At 38.0% G+C, this 20,944-nt stretch overlaps 1 protein-coding gene across 3 annotated transcripts in view; it reads left to right on the top strand.

The window, feature by feature from the left end:
- The first annotated feature begins 357 nt into the window (after positions 1 to 357).
- The window catches only part of PACRG (parkin coregulated), a 250,324-nt gene continuing 229,737 nt past the window's right edge, over positions 358 to 20,944 (top strand). For 2 of the 3 annotated variants that reach the window (XM_040598958.1, XM_040598956.1), the window contains exons 1-2: positions 358 to 716; positions 1,011 to 1,199. In XM_040598958.1, coding sequence (XP_040454892.1) covers positions 1,053 to 1,199 — 147 coding nt within the window. In that variant the 5' untranslated portion in view covers positions 358 to 716; positions 1,011 to 1,052. Of the gene's footprint in view, positions 742 to 1,010; positions 1,200 to 20,944 lie in introns of all 3 variants that reach the window. The other variant, XM_040598957.1, reaches the window with a different exon arrangement.

Raw genomic sequence — 20,944 nt, 5'->3', positions numbered from 1 at the left:
GCCCCTGGAGCCGCGGGGCGCTGCGCAGCGCCGGCTCGTCCCCGCGGGCTGCCGCCGCCAGCCGCAGCGGGACCCCAGGCTGCGGCGGGGGCGGCGCGAGGGGGACCGGGGGGAACCGTAAACAGCCACACAAGCCCACGCCGCCCCCCAGGGCCGCTGCGCTTCTACCGGCGGCGGCAAAGGGGCGGGGAGGAGAGGGCGGGCCTGCATCCGGGCTCGCCGTCTGCCTGACGCGCTCACTCACCTATCATGGCGGCGGCGGGGAGGCGAGGGGAGGGGAGGAGGCGCGCGCGCGCATGCCCACGCTCCGGCCGCCCCCGCCGCTCGAGCGCGCCCCTGCAGCCCCGAGCGCGGCGCGGCGCATGCGCGGGGTCCGGCGGAGCCCGCCGAGTAGCGTAGTTCTCGCACCGCTCGCCTACCCTCCCGGGGCCGCCCTTCGCCCGACCCCGCTCCCCCCGCCCTAATGACTCTCCGTTAATTTCCGCCCCGCGGCGCGTTCCTGGTGCTGGGCGCACCTGCCGGCGGGGGCGGGCGGGCCGCCCTCGGGGTTTCTGTGGTTAACCTCGTGCGTCACCCGCGCACGTGACGGCGGCGGGTTGTTGACGCGTTGCCTAGCGACGCGCGCGGGGCCGGGGACGCGTGCTAGTGCGCGGTGGCCGGTTCCCGCCGCGCCCCCAGCGGACCCGGCGCGGGGGACCCTGGCGGGTGGCGCAGGGGTGAGGCGGGGCGGCAGCCGCCGGGGTGAGGGGCAAGAAGAGCAGGTGGCCGTGAGGGGCTGGGGAGGAAGGAGCGGGAGCGGGAGGGAGGCGGGGGACAAGCCGGGGTGCCGAAGGGAGCCGGGCGGGGGACGGGGGCGAGGGGCAGGCGGGGAAGCCTGTCAGGGGCAGGGAAGTTGCGGGGAGGGGGGGGTCGCTGAGGGATGTCGCTGGCTGGGCAGGGAGCAGAGGTACATCTACCGCGGTTTCTGTCGTACTGAGGGCGGGATGTTGATGATTGTTTGTCTTTTCTAGTCAGTATTTTGCTTCTTGCCCGTCACGGACGCTGGTGGGGAGATGGTAGTGGAGAAAGCGGGCTCAAGCCCCTCAAAATCCGCAGGTGACAGGTGCGCCCTGCAGCAGGAGCCACTGGGGCATGTGAAGAAAAGAAGGCGGCAGGTCTGCGATGGATTCACTGTTAAAGCCATGATGAAAAACACTGTGGTATGTTTGCTGTTAGTATAGAGGTGATGTTAATTAATTTACACTCACGTGTCCAGGAAGCATGTCAGGAAGGTGTGTGAGTTGCTAAAACTGTATCTGGAGTTTCCTGGTTACTGAAATTACCTTCAGGCTTTACAGAAGTATTATTGCAAGGTAACTATGCCTGTGAAAATTGTGATGTTTTGCCTCCAAGCATGTTGCTTTGATGTCACTTTTTTTCTGTACTGTTTTGTATTGGCAATGCACATTCTATTAAAATGTCAGCCTATAGAATTGTGTGCAAGACTTATTACCTCACGTGTAGCAAAACACTGTAAAATGGTGCTGCAGTATTATTTGAAAGTGTTTTCATATACTGGCACAGTGTGGTATAAATTTAATGTGAATGTCACATAGGATGGCAAAGATCTGGAAAATACATTCATTATTTAAATAAGCTTGGAAAATAATAAGAAACTTCCACACAGTATAGGAGAATACTAAACTGGAAACAAACATTAGGTCTCCAACTCATAGTTCAAAGACAAAAGGAAGTTGATGCAGCCAGCTTCACTTTCAGTAACAGCCCCAATTTCTATTGAATTTGGAGGTATGTGAGTGAAAATACTAGGAGAAAAACCTTCAAAATGCTTTATATTGTTTTATTTGAGTACTTTTGTCAGATTTTAGGAATAAAAAAGCTTAAGCTGGTACAGACTGCAAATGTTCACCATGTAAGTAGATGAGCTAATATAAGAACACATCTGTGGTAAAACTCCTGATTTGTATGTTTCTTTATGTGGACACAGATCAAGGTATTAGCTAAGTGTTCTGTTCTCAAGGTATTTTTAATTCTATGTATTCTTTTGACAAGAATTATGCAATACATTATTTCCCTTAATATGCTGAAACAGTCTTCCTGGAGCAGTCTCTCAGGACTTGTTATCTGTGAAAGCATCCTCTTAAAAACCCAAACAAGTCCATCTTTAAACAAATTTTAAATGGAGTAGAAATTGTCTACATTAAAAACTTTCTCCTTATGAGTAAAACCAAATTATGTTTCCCCTTAGTGGGAAAAATATAAGGCAAAAACTATAAAAAAAACCCTTTTTTAAAGGTTGGTTTGTTTGATTTTAATGCTAGAGATGTGGAGAATAGACAGTAAGTTTAAGGATTAATTTTTAGATATTTTCTTTTCTCTGGAAAAAATTCAAGTTGTGTATATTTGCACATTTTTAATTCTTAATATGTAAAAGATGCTTGATTTTGTCTAGAAGAATCAGCAGTTTCAGTGGCATGAGAAATACGTATTTAATTTTAAAAAAGGACCTTTGACTTGTGAACATAACTAGCTATGAATTTAATCAGAATTTATGGATTTTTTTAAATGTTTATAGAGTTTTAACTTCTATGGCTGCAATTCTAACTTCCTAAACATTAACAGAATGTTAAATCATGTAATACTGTCATTAAGCAACAGCAAACAGGTAAATCTGCTAGATTGCCTTTGGAGCTACTCATGGAATCACAGAAATGATGGGGTTTTTGTATGGACCTCTGGAGATCATCTAACCCAACTTCCCATTTAAAGTGGGCCTGTCACTAGCACTAGATCAGGTCAGTCATGGGTTTTCCTAGCTAAGCTATGTAACCCTCCAGCATTGAAGATTCCCTGACCTCTCCCAGCAGCCTGTTTGGTTGCTGCCCTGCCGGCCTTGCTGCTTGCCCCCTTGGTGCCCAGTCAGAGGTAGGCTTAACAGTGTTCTGACCTGCTGCACAGGTTCTGCTCATATCTAGGTAGGAAGCAATGACGCTGTTAGAGGTCCTGGAAGACTCATAGTACTGGAGCTGTTTTTTGCAAAAGGTCTGGGTGAGGACAGGCAACCACTGGAATAATTTCCAGTTAGTGTGCAAAAGATCAGGATAGAGTAAGGAATAGCTCACTGCCCCTCTGTGAAGAAATGGGTGTCCCTTTTCTCTTTTCCAACAACTGGTTGAATGGAGCTTAAGATTTATTAAGTACTCACTTGTCAGAGGTTTACATCGTTGATGAAGTTCTCATGTGAGGCTTAGGAGTTGACTGGAGGGTTGAAAGCACAGCAGGCAAATATAGTTAAGACATGGTAATTCTTTTTGTTAACAGCATGACAACGTAACATAGGGTTGTCTGCACCATGTTCAGCATCTCCAGGTCAAACAGATTAATAGCCTTTGGTGCAAGCATGCAGTGAGTCTTAAAATCTTAGCACAGAGTCTAACAAATTACCATTATGAATTTATGACTGTAAATATTGTAGTAAATGTTCTAGGATTCTTTGATATTGCTTGTGCAAAGAGCATTGTACTAAGCCTTTTTTAATGAAAGTTACTGGATAAAGTTTTCTTCCCAAGTCTACTTTCATAGCCAGTATGGGAATTAAGTACATATTATACTCAAGACTTTTCTCAGCTGTGGCTGAATCTAAAATTTGTGTATTGAAATAATTACTTAATCAATATTAAAAAAAAAAAAAAGAAGTTCCTGAACTGAAGAAAGTGTTTTATGTTATTCCAAACCTGTAAATTCATATATTATTTTAGATTAAGAGCAAGATCCAACAGAGGTCTTCTACATTAACAAGCTAGATATTGTGACGTTTACATCTGAGTTGTTTTTTCATATGAGTGGAATCAAGAGTGCCATGTTATGTACTTCACGTGTACTGCATGGGAAGAATCAGGAATATAATTCAAAAATAATATATTTATTAATTTACTATTAAAAACTAATACACAGACTAGCAAGTGGAAAATTGTCTGTACATGATTGTGGACAACAGGAAGATACTCTCTTCACTTTTGATCCTCACCAAATGGTTATTTTTCCTATTTTCTGCAACTGAATAAAGATTTAGTGCCCCCCTTTTTTTGTAATAAACTAGTGGTTTTTCAAGGAGAGGATTCATTTTATTACTTAAAGGGAATTATAGTCTATCACCCAACTTTTAAAAGATTCTTAACCAACAAGTTACAAGATTACTGAGGTAAAAAATATCGCAGAGGAAAGTCTCCACGTGTCCTTTCAAAGTGTTGCTACTGTGCTGCAGATAGTTAGGATTCATAGGGCTAGAAAGTGACAAGGTAGGAAACTCACTAGACAACATATTTTAGTGCATGTCATTCATGCAGGAGTTTTGGAAGCTTTGGGTTTTGGAATTTTATGTCCATTGTTGCTTGCTAGAATGGATCTGATGTTTCTGGAGTAGAATTAGAACTCAAGATATCCCCTGCTGAGTGCTGAGCCAGTAAAGCTGTGAAAGGAGGTTTTTTTTTCTTTTTCCTGTTTGTCCTGAACCTTGAATTCCTCACTACAAAACAACAGGGCTTCACCAGGAAAGAAGTTTGTTTATCTTTCCTCTACAGGGTCTCCTTTAGTAACACTGTTACCACTTTAAATTGATGTATCTGTCTTCAGCATGTGAATTTCAACTCATTTGGCCAGAGTGCTGTATCTGGGTTTTCTTCCTGGGGTAGTATGTAAACCAGTAGGTTTTATATAGAAAATGTCATTATTACATACATTTGTGCTCCATTAAATCAGTCAGAAGCTCCTGCTAGTAGTGGGCCACATCCAGTTTGTGTGTAAAGCATAAAGTGAGAATGTCTACTAGATGGCCTTTGATGGGGAGTGATACTGTGAATTATTTTGTTCCTGGATTTCAAAAACCAAAGCAGAGCTATTCAACCTGGGAGAGTCTTAGCTATGTGCAGAAGCACAGCTCTCATCTCCTAAAGAAGTGTAATTGCTTATAAGCAGAAAAACATTATTTAGATTGCAGTTCTGGATTTTCATCCCTCTGTTGCTCATTTTAAGGGTCTACAGTCTGTATGTATTGGAATCAGTTCTCGGTCTTTGTTGCTTAAACTCTTCTTTCAAACCATTATCGGTAACGTGTGTTGTGAAGAACTTTCTTAGCCTTTACTCTTTGATAATAACTCATAGCAAGGATTTCATTTTAACTGTAGAGATAATGTGATTTGTTTACATTCTGATTTATATCTTTGTGTATATATTTGTATTATATTCTGATTATATCTTTATATACAAACATATAAATATATACAAAGAATATATTTATATATATATTCTGATATATATCTTTATATACAAATCACAAGTATATAATACATACTTGTGATTAGACTTTCTATTTATATTCATCCCCATCATGTAACTAAAACTACTTTTATTTACCTTGTAGCAGTAACAGTTTCTGATCTGATTTTAAGGATATAGGAAAACATTTTTTACAAGAAAAAAAAGCTTTACCTTTCTATTATAATAGCTAATTTATGGGGAAAGGCAGCGCATTTCAGGGCAAGTAGATGTTAAGTTAAAGGAATGTTTTGTTAAGTGTTTATTGGGCAGTAGTACGTCCATCTTGGAGGAACTGCTCCTATTTAACAATAGCAATTTTGTACAAGTATACTGTAGTGAACACTGTAAGTCAATTTAAACTGTCAGTGCTCTGGAAGATGGTGCTTTCTTCTTCCTGTTTCAGACAGTTTGTTACTGCTGCCCCTTATTGTGCCCACATTTGTACGATGTTGGCTGATCAGGGAACTGATCCTGCTGAAAAATACTCCAGCCAGTTTAAGCTAGCAGCATCGAACTGCAGTCTTAGGGATTGAGGCAAGAAGCTCCTGCCTACGACAAGGCTCTTGTCTTCTGCTGTCCTCCCTGTCCTGACTGTATGCTTCTGTCTCCCATTGCACATTTACTTCGGTGTTTCTTGCAACAACAGAGGAGGCCGGATCAGCTCTAACAGCTGTTACGTTAAAATATGAAAGGAGACGGGGAAACAGGAATATACTGACAGCACAAGCTGTGTGGGAGGAATGTCACTCTCAGCAACACCGTGGTGTTAATTAATTTTAAACCAGTTGTAAAACTCAGTTCTAGCAGAGTAATTCCAAGCATTTAAAGCAGCATAAACTTGCACCACAATTGAAAGGTGTGGTTTTCATTCCTGGACATTTATGCTTTGCTCCGTATAAACTTGCATGGCTGTGCAGTGAACTAGACTGGGGTGCTGGTTAAACCTAGATTAAAAGCAGCTCTGCTTTTTTTTTCACAGCAGTGCAGACTTGACATACAGTTCAGTAGCAGTGTAAGCTAACAGAATTTGTGGCTGCCACTGCCCTGACTGCTTGTGCTGTGCATTTGTACCTCCTCATCTGTGCCAATACACGTAGTCATGCAATGGAATTGATGAGGCACTTCAGTTGCATTACATCCGAACATGAAAAGCTTCGATGCAAGGAGGTTTTTATTTCCCCTCATAAAGTTATGTCTCTTTCCAATCCCATGCTTCTTTTTACTGTAATGACCACATTGATAGTATAATGGAAAAGCAGAATACACAGGAAAAATACTGATGCTTAAGACCATAATGTCTTCTAAAAGCCTACATTTCATATTATGTTTTCCAGCTATAACTTACATGACTTCATCTTGCTGCTTTTGTTATTTTAAAATACTTTAAAATCGGCCCTTAATTTTTTAAGATGTGGGGAAAGGTTGATACTGTTCATAGTTGCAGTGCTAGGATTGTAAGATTTGTTTAATATTCTCAGGCATGAAGAAATCATGCTATTTCGTTTACTGTTACACAGTTGAATCTCCGGTAAATATTTTTTTATAATTCAGTCATATGACTTACAATAGATAATAACTAAATTATCGGTTAGATTCCATTTCATGTTTTTGATTGACATTTCTTGTCTTAAATCACTTTATTTGATTTATGATCTTTTATGTAGCAAAAGACCTTAGAAGTTTTAAAATTTCATACCTAGAGGAGGTAAACATAAATTGACTTTAAAACATTATGACAGTGATGTTTCAAGACTCCTCCACTAATCAGGTTTTTATGAACTAATTAATAATATTCTAACTGGAGACAGTTACAGAGATAGTTGCCAAATTCTGTCAATTCTTGCTTTGGAATTAACTATTTTAAACTTTGTAAACTGAAACTAATATAAAAGAATGAATGTCAGACTAAGGTTTTTTAAGTACATGAGAAAAGGCCTTACATGTTTGCAGATTTCATACAAGTTAAAATCTGGCAGTGGTCTCAGTATGTGGTTATCCTCATCTGGTGTTTCACTGAATTAAGTGAGCATTTTTCACATGCTTGACTGCAAGTGTAGGAATTCAGAACAAAGTATGAGAAAATAGTTTGTAACTATAGTCTCAGACCAAGATTTTAAGCCATGAATTTGCTGAGTAGGGAATTACGTGAGGTCATCATTTCCCACATGCAGCTGGGCATGCCTCTAGAGCTAGCCAATAGAAAATGTGAGAGAGTTTAGTCAGCATCTGCCGTACACCTTTCTCAGCACCCAGACTGCAGAACATTTCCCAAAGAACATGTGTACATATTCTTTCTTTCTATTTGGTATCATTCATTGCAGCTAAGTAAAAGCCTGGCTTTTGTGTAGGCTTCAGCCTTTATCTTAGTCTTCTCCCTGTTAGTTGACTGGCGATACTATAGGGTATCTGGAGTGAGTTCAAGTGAAGAGTCATCAAGACAGGGTTCTGGAGCACATGTTCATGACAAGAGGCTGAGGGAAGCATAATTTTTTCAGCCTGGAGAAGCAGAAACTACCAGGGTACCTAATAGTATTAGGTCCTAGTGGACCTAATGGCCCAATAGGTATGAGAAGGCCGTCAGGAAGAGAGTGCTAGTCTGTTCACTCTAGTGGATGGTGGGAGGACAGAAGATGTGAGTTGAGACAGTGTTCAAGATGGTGAAAAGCTTTTTCACCATGAGACTGGTCAAACAGTGCATCAGGTTTCCCAGAGTTGTGCAGTCTCCTTGGAGGTTTCCAAGACCCAAATGGAAAAAGCCCTGAGCAACCTGTTCTGATCTCAGAGATAATCCTGCTTGGAGAAGGGGGTTGGACTGAAGATTTCCTGGGGTCCTTTCCAACCTGAGTTTTCCCATGATTCTACCTCTTCTTCCAGAAGAGGGTAGTTTGTAGCCACTCCATGGCTCTGCCACTACTGAGGTCAGTGAAATTAGTGATGATTAAGTAACTCTTAAACTGGGGGAAGAAAAATTAAAAAGTCATTTGAGAGTTTTTGCTTTAATAGGTTTGCTGCTTTTTTGAAGATGTGATGTGAAGGGAGTAAAAACTGCGTAAATACGACTACTAGATACAACTGAGGTACAACTGAGAAGATACTTTATCTTTCTGATAAGTCAGTCTCCCTTCTGACCCTCAGAAAAACTATATAATACCATATTCTGGTTATAATATTGAATTGCATCATAAATATAAGTTTGACTTTGTAAATACAATTGAGTAATCCTGAATCAGTGCTTGGGTAGCAGCAACACGTGCTTATCAGTTGAGATTCCTGCTGCAGCTAATTCTTCTTACACGGTCTGCTCCAACAAGTATGCAGTGAGTACTGCTGCCAAGTCCTCAATGAATGCTGCAAGGAATTGAAGCAGAAGGCTGTGTCTCTAGTTGTCAACCTTTGGATGCTGTCCCTTGTCTTACAGTCTCCTCTTGTCACCGCTGTAACTTAAATGACATTGCAAATTTTAAATGGGTGAAGGAGACAGGAGAGAAAGCATAGTGGTATTTGTGCTAGAGAAAGTAGTGGGAGCACTGGAGAAACAGGAGAGGAACTAAATGTCACTCACCAAAAGTGGGGACCTGACTGATCACTAGCCTGCTATCACTTTTGCTATGGCTCTGCTCCCAAAACTTAAGTGCTGATGTGCTGAAGCCAGTTGTTGCCTTCTTGCAGACAGAGAGGGCTGGAGTCCATACCAGGGAAATAGAAGGTTTCTTTCCTTTCCTATCTGATACTTACAGTTAATATATATGCCTGGTTAATGTTAAACTGAAATGATCTGGTAAGCCTTTAAAGGGGTCAGGGAGGTTTTGGTTTTTTCATGAAGTTTTTTTTAACCATTTTGAAATTACGATTACTGCAAAGGCAAAAAAGAAGTAGCAAACAATACTGTTGGTACATTGATAAAATTTCTGGACCATGTGATAGAAAAAATGCTGTGAAAGACTGAGTGGCTGAGACTCCCAGCAGCAGTTGATTCCTTGTTACTTGACATTCATATAAGCAGTTTGGCATAGCTTTTCATTTTGTTAACATAGTTACATAATTTTGATGGAAAATTTACTGCTCTGATAACTTCCTTAACTCTCTGATAAAATACATGTCAGATAACATAAAGTCACAAAGGTCCAGTGTGTGGTCACAATGTCCTGAAAGCTGCATTATGGAAGTCTTCTGTTTAATAGTTACACTCTGACTCTGTGGATGCATTACAAATATTAGGCTTGTTATGGTTGCAAATTTTAGTCTCTGATGGGTGTAAGTAGAGGGGATGCATGTAAGTAAAGGAATTGCTCCTGAAAGCAACAGAATTCTTGTCAGATAGACCTGTAGAACTTCAGTTGGGCCTCCTACTTGACAAAACAGGATTCTGATGCGATAATAAAACCTTCCTGAATTATAATAGGATAGTAAACACATAATTTAACTTTTCATACATTTGTGATGGTATTTTTAATGTATATCTAGCAGTTTGCATGCTTGTGTTTGAAAGCAAGATTTTTCTTTTAAAAAAAATTACTCTTCATCTGTGATTCTGTAAAGGGTGATGTCAAGGTCTTGAGAGCAAGAGTGATTACAGATTTGTTTTCAGTTTGATAACAGAAGTATGTGGATAGCATGTTGTGCCTTAAATGAAAGCTGATATTGTTACCCTGTTTAGTATCCAAACTAGTTTTGTTTGGGCATTTTTTATGGTGGAAAACTTTTTATCACTTGTCTAGAGTAAGCATTGTATACTGCAGTAACTACAAAAGTTCTGCACAATGTGTGACAAAGTGAAAACATAAAATACAGCACAGAAGTGAGTGTGCAAACACTTGAATGACTTGAAGCAAGCATGGCATACTGTTCATTTCCTGCGTAACAACCATTTGGAGGAAGAATAGGTTTTTAACTTATGTTTTGATGCCAATTTCATTAGTCACAAGCATATTACTGAGATGGTTTTCGTGTGTTTGCTAGACAGTACACAGTATTCCACACAAAACCTATTGTAAATCCAAATAAAAGGGTACAGTATTTTCTTGCCTGTCTTGTGTGCTTAAGACATCCATTGGTTTTGCCGTTATCACATGAACATTTTTATTATAAATATTGTCTCACTGTGCATCTCATAATGTGAAAGAAAGAACTACTTCTGCCTAAGTTACTTGGACTTACCCATGTGTTCTTGAAAATATATGTAGGTATTAAGTCTTCTGAAGTTTAGCAGATATTTCATTCTTTCAATAATTGTTCAGATAGGATTTCTTTTCTGTTATTTCCATGTAAGATTTATCTTAATGACAGCTGTATTATTAAGTCCATGTTTTATGGAATGAAGTATTATTTTCTACATTTTATTTTTTTTTATTTTAATGGACTGAGTGAGCAAGGCTGCATGCAAGGAGCATTCTTGCAAGGGAGTGAGTGTGCAAAGGCTTGTGCAAGGAGCATCTCTGTAAGGGAGTTAGGGTGCAAGGACCTGTGCAAGGCTGGGATCGTGCATGTGGGCAAGGCCACAAATGCAAGGCTGGTGCATGCCCGCATGCACATTCCCACTCAGTGTGCACCCATGAGTGTGGCCTCCATAGCCCCCCTTTTATAATAATGTTTTGGGGGTGTTCTAAAAAATCCAAAAGCTTTATTTTCCTTTCATTATAAGTCTCATTGCATAAAATTAGGGAAGATACTTCATGATCCAAGTTTTCTGTTTCAAGAATAATCATTGTATATTCCTCTAGAAAAGACTAGTGTTCTACATCTAAATCTTTAGAAAAAATAAATTGTGTCCTGGCTTTTCTTACTGTCCTGTTGCTAATGATTTAACATGACATTAGTGTTTTGTATTGGCTATCTTCTCAGCTAAATCTGTTTAGGCAAAGACGTATGCATACTTTACCGACTTTAGTGGCCAGAATTAGATAAAACTCCACCCCCTGCCACCCCCCATCCCCCAAGTCAAAAATGTACATTCTTACTTCCCAGAGAAGGTCTGTTGATCTCCCTCTGCACTCTTAGCTAGTGGTCCATGCTCACTTTTTCTCTGACTTTCTTTACTTATCCTCCAGATGTGTCCTTTTCTCCTGTCAGTGGATTTCTCTTGCATGATGTTCAACAGGTGGGGGTGGGGGGGCAGGGGTGGTGGTGTTAGGGAGGGCAGTTCCACATGGCTAGAAACCTTTTAGAGAATGTACTTATAAAGCTTCTATTCAGACCTTATTAGAATACCCTAGAAAATAATTTTTACTTTAAGAAAAAAATCTCAAAGGAATGAGCTCATTATACTTTTAAATTGCAGGTTTGTCAAGTATGACTGAAAAAATGTTTTTCACAGGAAGTGTATGTGTATTAGCTGATTTTTTTACATCCTTTATACAGTATTCTACTAACTCATCTCATGGCCTTCTAATTTGTATGCCCTTCATTTATTTTGTCAGTTTTTAGATCAATAGCTTAAGGTCAGAGGAACAATTAATACAACTTGATTTGATCTCCTATGTTATATAGTCCATGAAATTCAGAAGGTTATTTCTGCATGAAATGTGTAACTTCTAGTTGAATTGGAATATTTTTATTTATTTATTTTTTAGAACACAATACAACCTGAAGCTAATGGTGGTGTCAGAAAGTCCACTGTATCTGTAAATTACACCAGTGCTTAGCTTAACCAATGCAATGCTGTTGGAAATTTGCAGTCTATGTATAATTACCACAAAATAGTCGGATTTCACTGTATAAATATTTTAGAGTTAGACTACCACTTACCAAGAGATACTATCTTTAAAAATACACAAAAATAAAGTTTTAGCATGCTTCAGACTTCTACTTAAAACCTGTTTGTCATGATTATTTTATAAGCTTCTAGTATGCCTTTGGGCATATTTAACATGTATTACAATATTATTATTCAGGACAGCAATCAAGTTTTAATATTTTATTGGATAGCATCTGAAGGCCTTTGGTCATGCAATTGTTCATCCAATATAAAGAATTCAGACAGTGCACTAAGATTGTATAACATTGAGCACTTTATTTTTAAAAAGCAAAACTTCATTTGTATCAGTGGAAATCAGTGAGTGACGCATTTAAGCTTGCATGAGATTTCACAAACTCTTGTCTAGTGTTATCTGAGAGAGGAATGTTTCTAATAGAAATGTTAAGTATGTGTCAACCACTAACAATACTGTGCCTGCCAATAGCTTACAACATTCAGACTTTTGGACATAAGTTTTGTTGAGGAAATTACTGGATTTTCACAGGGTTGCTTCTGTTTGGATTGTCATTTTTCCTTTTCCCTGTCACCAGATTGAAATTTTTTTCAGCTTAAGTGAGAAAACAAATGGACCATTAGAAGCAATAGAACAATTCATCCTGTATCGTGCAATGTTCCATTAGATAATAATAATAAAGTGTGTATTAGGGGGATACATTAAAATATATTTGCAGTGATAATCACTAATTTGTCAATAATGAATCAGTTAACTCTGGATTTTTTCCCGTTTGATATTCCTTAAGTTGTTATCAGGTCATCCTTAAGTAGGACTTAGATGATTATTCCCCATATTTTATCCTATTTGTTCTTTTGCTTCCAGCAAGTGGAACACTATGCGCTCTTGTTCTTTTATAATATTAAATATTATTCATTTTTACTAGTTTCAAATTAATACTCTTTTAACATTGATAACAAAAAGGCTTGCCTGATGGCATGTTTCGCATCAATGTTTAGCTAATTACTTAGCTAAGCACTTCTCAACTTGCAAAACTGAAGCAAAATGTTTGTTCAGATTGCCAAAGCAGTTTCTCTGAAAGCAGCTCTACCAGAGATGTGCATATGACCTTTTCTGCTTGAAGGGACAGGTTAGAGTTCATACTTCAGAGAAGCTAAATGCACATCTGCAGGCTCCTACCTGAATGCTCTTCCAGTGGGCTGGAGGTAGACTCCTTTGTGTTAGAAGTTCTAAAGCCTTAACTCTTGTGTTCTTAACCCTTGTGTGGCCTACTGGGAAAAGATGGTTTTGCAGTTGGCTTATCAGGATATGTGCTGGGAAATGAAAGTTGTAGACCTGAAATTTTGTGAACTGGAAAGAAAAATGAACAAAGTCACCACCTCCTGAGCTTGTATTATAACTCCTAAATAAATATACAAAAGATGGAAATATTATTTAAGGGGACCTTTCTGAAAGCAGGTTTTAGTTTTCAGGAAATAATTTTGTGGTCTGCATTTTCAGTAGGTAGTTATATCACTTTTACAGTCTTGATTCATGTGACTGAACGCCAAAGAGGAATGGAAGTTCACATACATCCCTGTATTCAGCATCCTGTAGGTATTCAGCATGTCTTCCAGCATCATTTTGAATTACTGAAGTGTCTCATTCTCTTCACCAGCAGCTGAAGGAGCCTTGGTTCAGAGCCTATGTTAGGCTCTTTGAATTGCTCTGATTTTGGGGGCTGGTGGTCAACTGTTAGACCGTATCTTTCACTTTGGATTTGTATCATGCATAGCACCATGAGATGACAGTCTTAAAGTATTTTCTAGCTGCCTAATCTAATGTAAATATTGGTTAGTAACTGGTGGGGGATTAAAAAAAAGTTCCACTTAGTGTAATGCATTCATTAAAAGGGGAATTCTGTAATCCTCTGTACAATCTAGTGCTGTATTCTTTAGCCTATATTTTCAGGCTTCTTTATTCTTTCTTTGGTCTGTTTCATGATTTTCTTCATCCCTGCCTGACTGCTTTAGATGTATACTGATCTTACTTTGGTGTCCCGTAGACCCACTCTCAAAGATGGGAGTAGTTCACAAGGTATCAACTGAAGGAGATATCTTGTAATTTTTTTTTTTGCAAGTTACAAGTTGTCTGATTCAAATTATCATTTGGGATCGTGTTTTTCCAAAGAAAGGAAATAAGATGTGTTTTCAAGGGAGACCGGCATAAGTATTGTCATGTTTCTTGTGTTTTTGAAAGGTCTCGCTAAAGCTATGTAACATTTGCAGCCTCATCACTGGAAGATTATGCTACTACATGAAAAAATGCAGTGAAAATGAACTGTTGCACCAAGTACCAAGCATCTAAACCAAAAAAGCCTGATATCCTGCAGTTTATTTGTTTTCTGGTTGATTAGTATCAATTTTTTCCTGGCAATATTTGATAAGGTATTTAGTCTAGTTACATGAGAGACAAGCCTGTTGACCGGAGCACTCTTCTCTGTTCTCTGGTATTTCCGAAAAACAGGAAGGCAAGAGTTTATGCTTGATATCTGACTTTTTCTCAAATTCATTTGAAAAAGACCCAACAGATACACATTCTTTAAGAGTGAAGGCAGATAAATGTACATGCAGCATGGATGTATAAGCCTTGTTTCCTTATGAAGCTGTTTTAGAAAAGGTACCTATATGCATTTTTTCCATGTTCCAGGAAAAAAAGACCAAAGGAACTAAATAAAATTGAACTATTGCAATATTACAAGTTAATCATACAAGCAAGAAAAAGATTGAGTTTCTTTCAGTCAGAAGCCATGAAGGTCAACCAAAATGTTTGAACGCTTAATAACTGAATTACATACTTTTGTTGAAAAAAAACCCACCCATCTCTCTCAGAACCTAGACTTCAGTTTTGGAAGTACGAGAACATTAGTGACTTCAGTGGTTTTCCAGTGAAGTGACTGGTAGTATCACCAAACTTGACAGCAGGCTGCATCAGCAGCACAATACAAAACTTCTTGTAGGATCAGTCTATCTGAAACAGTTCCTTTTTGTCATTTCATTAGAAGGTCAAAGTTCTTTTCCTATAGTGACATAGGAGAAACCTTTGACTACCTTCCTTACTTTGACATTTAGCCTTTAGATGTTATTCCTCATGACTAAACATTAAAGAACCTGTTACTAAGTTCTGTAATTAACCAGTAATTATGTTGTTATTTATTGGGTTCTGTTTTTTAACCTCCTAATTTTAATGTACCAGACACATGAATTTAATGAAAAGTTATGGCATATTTAAGAAACATTTCTCAAAATTTATTAAATCTCTTCTGATAAGATACACTTGTAAAAACAGGAAGCTAGTAATCATGGTAACACTTTTAGTTACAGTGACACAGTCAAGGACTGCAACTGCAAAGCTATCAGTAAGGCTAAGCATTCTAATGTATATTGAAGGGTTTATTACAGAAAACATTTGCATAGTATTAATATAAAAGCAGCCTTGCAACAATAAGTTCTTATAAATAAAATATAGTGAAGTGGTAGACAAAAATAAAAGGCATGGAGGAAACAATTGCTTTGTGTATAAACCAAGTATCTGTGTTCACTTGTGACTGAGAATAAGAAAAAGAGTTTTATCAATGTTCATTAATATAAAATACCATTTTGTAATTTATGTAACCTATGTGAGTAAACCTGTGAGATGCAATTTTGCTGCTTATGTAGGTGAAGGACAATTTATAACATGGAAATATCACTTAATTTCCCAGCTGTTACATACAATACTGTATCTTGGGAAAAGTAATAAAAGGAATTCTTCCAAACACAGGTATTTTATTGGAAGTTACCATTAGAAAACTTATTTTGTTTTAGAGATAAAACAATAGAGATAAGATGTTACCATGAAATAGTAAATTTAACCACATTGATAAAATTCCGGTTTGCATTTTTTTTAAAAAAGCATTTATTCAGTTATTTCTGAATTCACTTAATAGACTTATGGAACATTAATATTTATTGACAACTTTAATTTATCATAAGGTACTAGAGGTAATGTCTTGGTGAAAGCTATGGTGATTTTTAAGTTTTGAAGAAGCCAGAATTTTAGTCATGGCATAGGAATTTGTATTGGTTACCTAATTTAATTTTCTCAGAGTATGTAATTATTTTTATTTAGTGTTCTAAATATATTCATATCCTAAATTAAAACATTACTTTTTAATGACTAGATATGCCTTCTGTGGGCTACCAAAAATTGAAAAGAAACTGATAACTGAGGACTTTGACTATGAAGAATATAGAGTATGGAACAAGTATCAGGAAACCTGGGGGGTTTGGTTGGTTTTTTGTTTGGGTTTGTTTTTTTTTTTCCTGCTATGAACCTTGTATTTATGCTGTTTATTTTTTCAAGGCAATATGATTTACTGTCTCTGTGCTGCAACCAAAATTCAGCTATCAAAATGTAAGTTCTTAACCTGAAAAAAAGCCATGCTTTTCCTAAAGATTTGAGTATGAAAAGGTTTGATATTTTCAGAATTTGTATACAGAAACCTTAATGTAATGTAAAAAACCCACAAATCTTCCCATTTTCACTTGTGAGGGTTTTTTTAAGATTTAAATGAACCTGCTAAGCAGAGCTTGTATTTAGTTCTCTAAAACAAAAATGTGCATGCTTATCCTTTAAACTCCTAATTTTTTGAAGTATGATATTAAAAGTTTGAGAATGATTGACCAAACTCATTTTTTTAGTCAGTCCTGTCATCTGCAGCTACAGTGTTTGCAATATGGCAAATTGAAAGTGAACATGTAAATTATAACATCAACGTGCACTGGATAATATGAAAGCAAAGATGGTGAGGGTGTGTATGAATGTATAGCTGCTGGCACTGTTTGTGGATTGATGCTCAGTGAATCAGGAGGGCCTAAGTAACTTAGTTTTGCCCGGCTCTTCAGTCTTGCTAACAGTATTCAGAACATACTAGTGTTCCGGATAAACCATTGCTTTTCAAGCACAGCCACAAGAAACATATACATGTACCTCATCAAAACCCTCAGTCATGTTTGGTGCTGAGCATCCTGTAATTGTCTTTTTTTCCCAGTACCACACCTTTCTTTCTCATTCCAGACATTTTTTAACAGTGCATCCAGGTTTTTCAGAAATGCCTTATGTCTGCAGTCCATCTGTGTTAGCAAGGATGAAATAAAATAAGGAATCTGCTAGTTTCTCTTGCTGCTGAAGTATGTTGTCTCAAGATCTCTCATAAAGTTTTGTGTTAAACAAAACAAGAAGTAGAACCAGTCCTCATGGCGTCACACAAATAAAGGCTTTCAGGGCTGGAAAGTAACTACCCATCAGAATTGTCTTGAAGCTGACTGATAGGAGTTGACCTATCCAGTTCAGGGTGACTGATTCATTTCTGCCAGTCTCCCAGGCAAGTCAGCAGCACATGCTGATCTTCAGTGTCAAACACTGCTTATAGGTTTAATGAAGTAAGCATGGGTATCTTCCTCTTAGCTTTGCCAGAGAGGAAATAGTTCACAAGAGTAATGCACTCTGAAAGCTGTTACCAAGTCTGAAAGTCTGACTGCCCAGATTTAGGTCATTGGCAGAGAATTCAAATTCTGTAGAAGAGTATGTTGGTTTGGGCTTTTAAAATTACTTTTATGGTCATTTTTCCCAAAAATAAAAAGCTATATTATGTAGCAGCTGGACAGAGCATTCAGACTAAAAAGAGTTTTTCAGCCTGGTCATTAACGCTTCATTTTTCATGTTGGTTTAAAAAATGTGATTTAGATCCAGATTACGTTCAGGTTACTTTAGGCTGCTCAGCGCTTTGTCCAGCTCGGCTTTGCTTGTCTTCAAGGATAGAGATTGTACACCATCTTTGGATAATCTGTTCCAATGACTGCCTTCACTGTAAAAAAAAAGATTTCTGCTGTCTAATCAGAATTTCCTTTTTTTGCAATTTGTGATCATTGCCTCCTCTCTTTTTGTTGTGCATCTCTGGGAAGACCATGACTCATCTCTACTGTGCGCTCATGCTTGGTAACTGAAGACAACAATGAGATTCCACTTCAACTACTGCTTCTGAACAAACTGTTTCTCTCAGCCTCCCCTCATGTGTCATGTACTCCAGCCCCTCGTTTCATAATGGTGGCCTTACACCTGCCTGCAATATATCAACGTCTTTCTTGTACTGGGGAGTCTGAAATGTGACCTTGTGCTCTAAATAAACATGAAATAAAGAGGGATGCCGAGTTCCCTCAACACTCTTGATGTAGCCATGAATATAGTTGCCTCATCTCTGCCACAAGGATACACAGCTGTTCAACTTGTTCACAGGGATCCCCAAGATTTTTCGTACTGAGCTGCCCTCTAGCCAGCAAGTGCCTGGCGTGAGCTGTTCCAATGCAGAACTCTGCATTTACTGTTCAACTTCGTGAAATTCCTGTCAACCCATTTTGCCAGTCTTTCAAGATATTTCAGAATATCCCCCTCCAGATTTCATGTCAATTCACAAAGTTTCTCAGGGTGCATTCTGTCCCATAGTCCAGCTTGTTAATGAGATGTTAAATAGCTTAGTATTTAACCCTGAAAAATGCTTCATGTAACCCTCTACCAGTTGGTCAGCTAACTGCTATCCCTTGGGCCCAACAGCCTACCTTTTTCCACACTCCTTGTGGTCAATTCCTCATTGAACTCACTTGAAGTGAATGAGATGTAGGCTGCTAAATGGCATTAGCTGCCATGCTACACATTTATGGGCTTCTCCATTTCATTAAGCTAATGGGTCCATGCATGAACTTATTCCTACATCAGCTCTCTGCTCCTTGAGAATAAGAATTCTGAGCTGACATACTTCTTTTATATTCTATAATTTTAAAATCTCATTCTCCACCATTTCTGGAAGAAATTAATTGCATATCTTATCCCAGTGTGATGAATATAAAGACTATAAATCTGAGGGGCGTTATATCACTATTATTGCTCTATGTATCTTATATCTACTATTCCTCCTGAAAGTGTGCAGGCTTTTCTATATTTATTATATAAAATCTCGATTTTAAAAATTATGTAATTATATTTGCATGATGCAAGAAGGAGCAGCAATGTAATTAGTGTTAATGGGGCCACAATTTTACTACACATTTCTAGATTAGGTGGATTTCTGGTTATGTAATCATGTAAATTTTTGGTATACTAATGGCACTAATAAATATTACAATACAGTGAAATGTTTTCAGAATTTTGTACCATTTGAATACTAGCTATTTTTCACTTAGATCTCCAGGATGCAAGTTGGAAGGAGTTTGTTAATTGCTGTCTTTTCTGTGTAGAAAAAGATAGATGGCTTTGTCATTGGAAACCAGTGTCATTGGAAGATTCGGTATTTAGTCATCAGGTAAACCAGGCCTGTTTTATTAAGCTTCGTGCAAGGAAGATAACTAAATATTGGCTCTGGTACCTCCCTCATTATTCTTAATGAAAGCAAGCTTACTATTATATCCATGTAACCTTTCAAGGTTCACGTATTGTATATTCTGGCATCTGTTGATTTTTTTCCTTTGGAAGTTGATCTTCTGCTTTTTGTCATCTTTCTGAACATGATTTCATTAGTAATGTATAAAATCTGTCAGATACGGGAACATAATAGAGAAAACATGTTGGAAAAGTTGGTAACCAGTATTTATTTTGTAACTAGCCTAAGTGAAGACTTCTATTTTCTTTACCTTTTTTCTATCATTACAGTCTGACTTTTTGTTATAGTCTTGTGAGGTCTAAAGAGTAGCAGTCATCTTCTGTATAGCAGTTTGGCACTCTAATCATATTAGCAATCTTTCATTACTATTTCAGTGGTTATAGTAAGATGGTAGCAATATGTAGGTGTCAAAGCTAACTTCTCTATCTTCTGTAGCTTAGTTTGGAGACAGTCAGTCTGCAATGTCAGTAGACATTTGGCTTGCTTTTGACCAAAAGGACCTCAGTTACAAATGAGCAGGGGTATAACTGAGCAACAAATTACAGTGAATACGAAATTAAAAAAGCATCCCTAGAGCTACATGGCAGAAGTCAAGTGTTACTAATTCTCCAGGTTATTACCTCATAATAGCTGGCATCCTGAAGATGTTCTTCTGTTACTAAATTCTTGCAGAGTGAGTGTGTTCTATGAAATAATAACATTTTTCGCAGTGTGTGATTCATAATCATTACTTTAACTCTGGTAATAAGATCCCATTGCATAAAGAAAATATGCGTGTGGTTCAATCAGGCAGAATTTAGAGGAAAATCATAATTTAATTTAATTTGAAATAATATTTAGAAGAAAAATGGAATAATCAAACAACTTTTCTGCATGTGTTTAATGGATCACGTCTTACAGACTTCTGGTGTTTCATGATTGTCAGAAAATTATTCAGTAAAACGAAAGGCCAATGATAATTCATTTTCAGCTTTGCCATCTCTACAAAACACTCTATTTTTTATAAAAAAAATTCTTGCTAGGCTCAAATTTCTAATGCAATTTGAAACTGCTATCCAAATCAGTAAAATAATAATGATTGGAAACTATAGTTTGTATTTTATTACAAAACATCATTACATTTAACCAGCTGTACACTTAGTGATCCAATGCACTGTATTATAGGTTAATTTGTAAGAATTATCTCTTAAAACCTGAACATATTAAAGGGAATTCAAAAGTTTTTGAGCATTGTAGATTGGCTGAACTTAGTTATTTTACTTTTCCTTGAAATTCATTGTACTTTACCAACATATTTGTCCAGGCAACTGAGAACAATCCCATTTGGACTAAAAATGGAAGTTAATTTTTCTACCTTGTTCAGTTTCTAGCTTGTCTGTTAATAAGAATTCCGTACTGTCAATTGTAATGATGGCTTGTGTAGTAACTCAGAACTAAATAGAGCCACCAGCATAACTCAGCAGACAGT

The sequence above is a fragment of the Falco naumanni genome, chromosome 6 (assembly GCF_017639655.2).
Source record: "Falco naumanni isolate bFalNau1 chromosome 6, bFalNau1.pat, whole genome shotgun sequence".
NCBI classification, from domain to species: domain Eukaryota; kingdom Metazoa; phylum Chordata; class Aves; order Falconiformes; family Falconidae; genus Falco; species Falco naumanni.
This window is presented reverse-complemented; position numbering and strand designations above follow the sequence as displayed.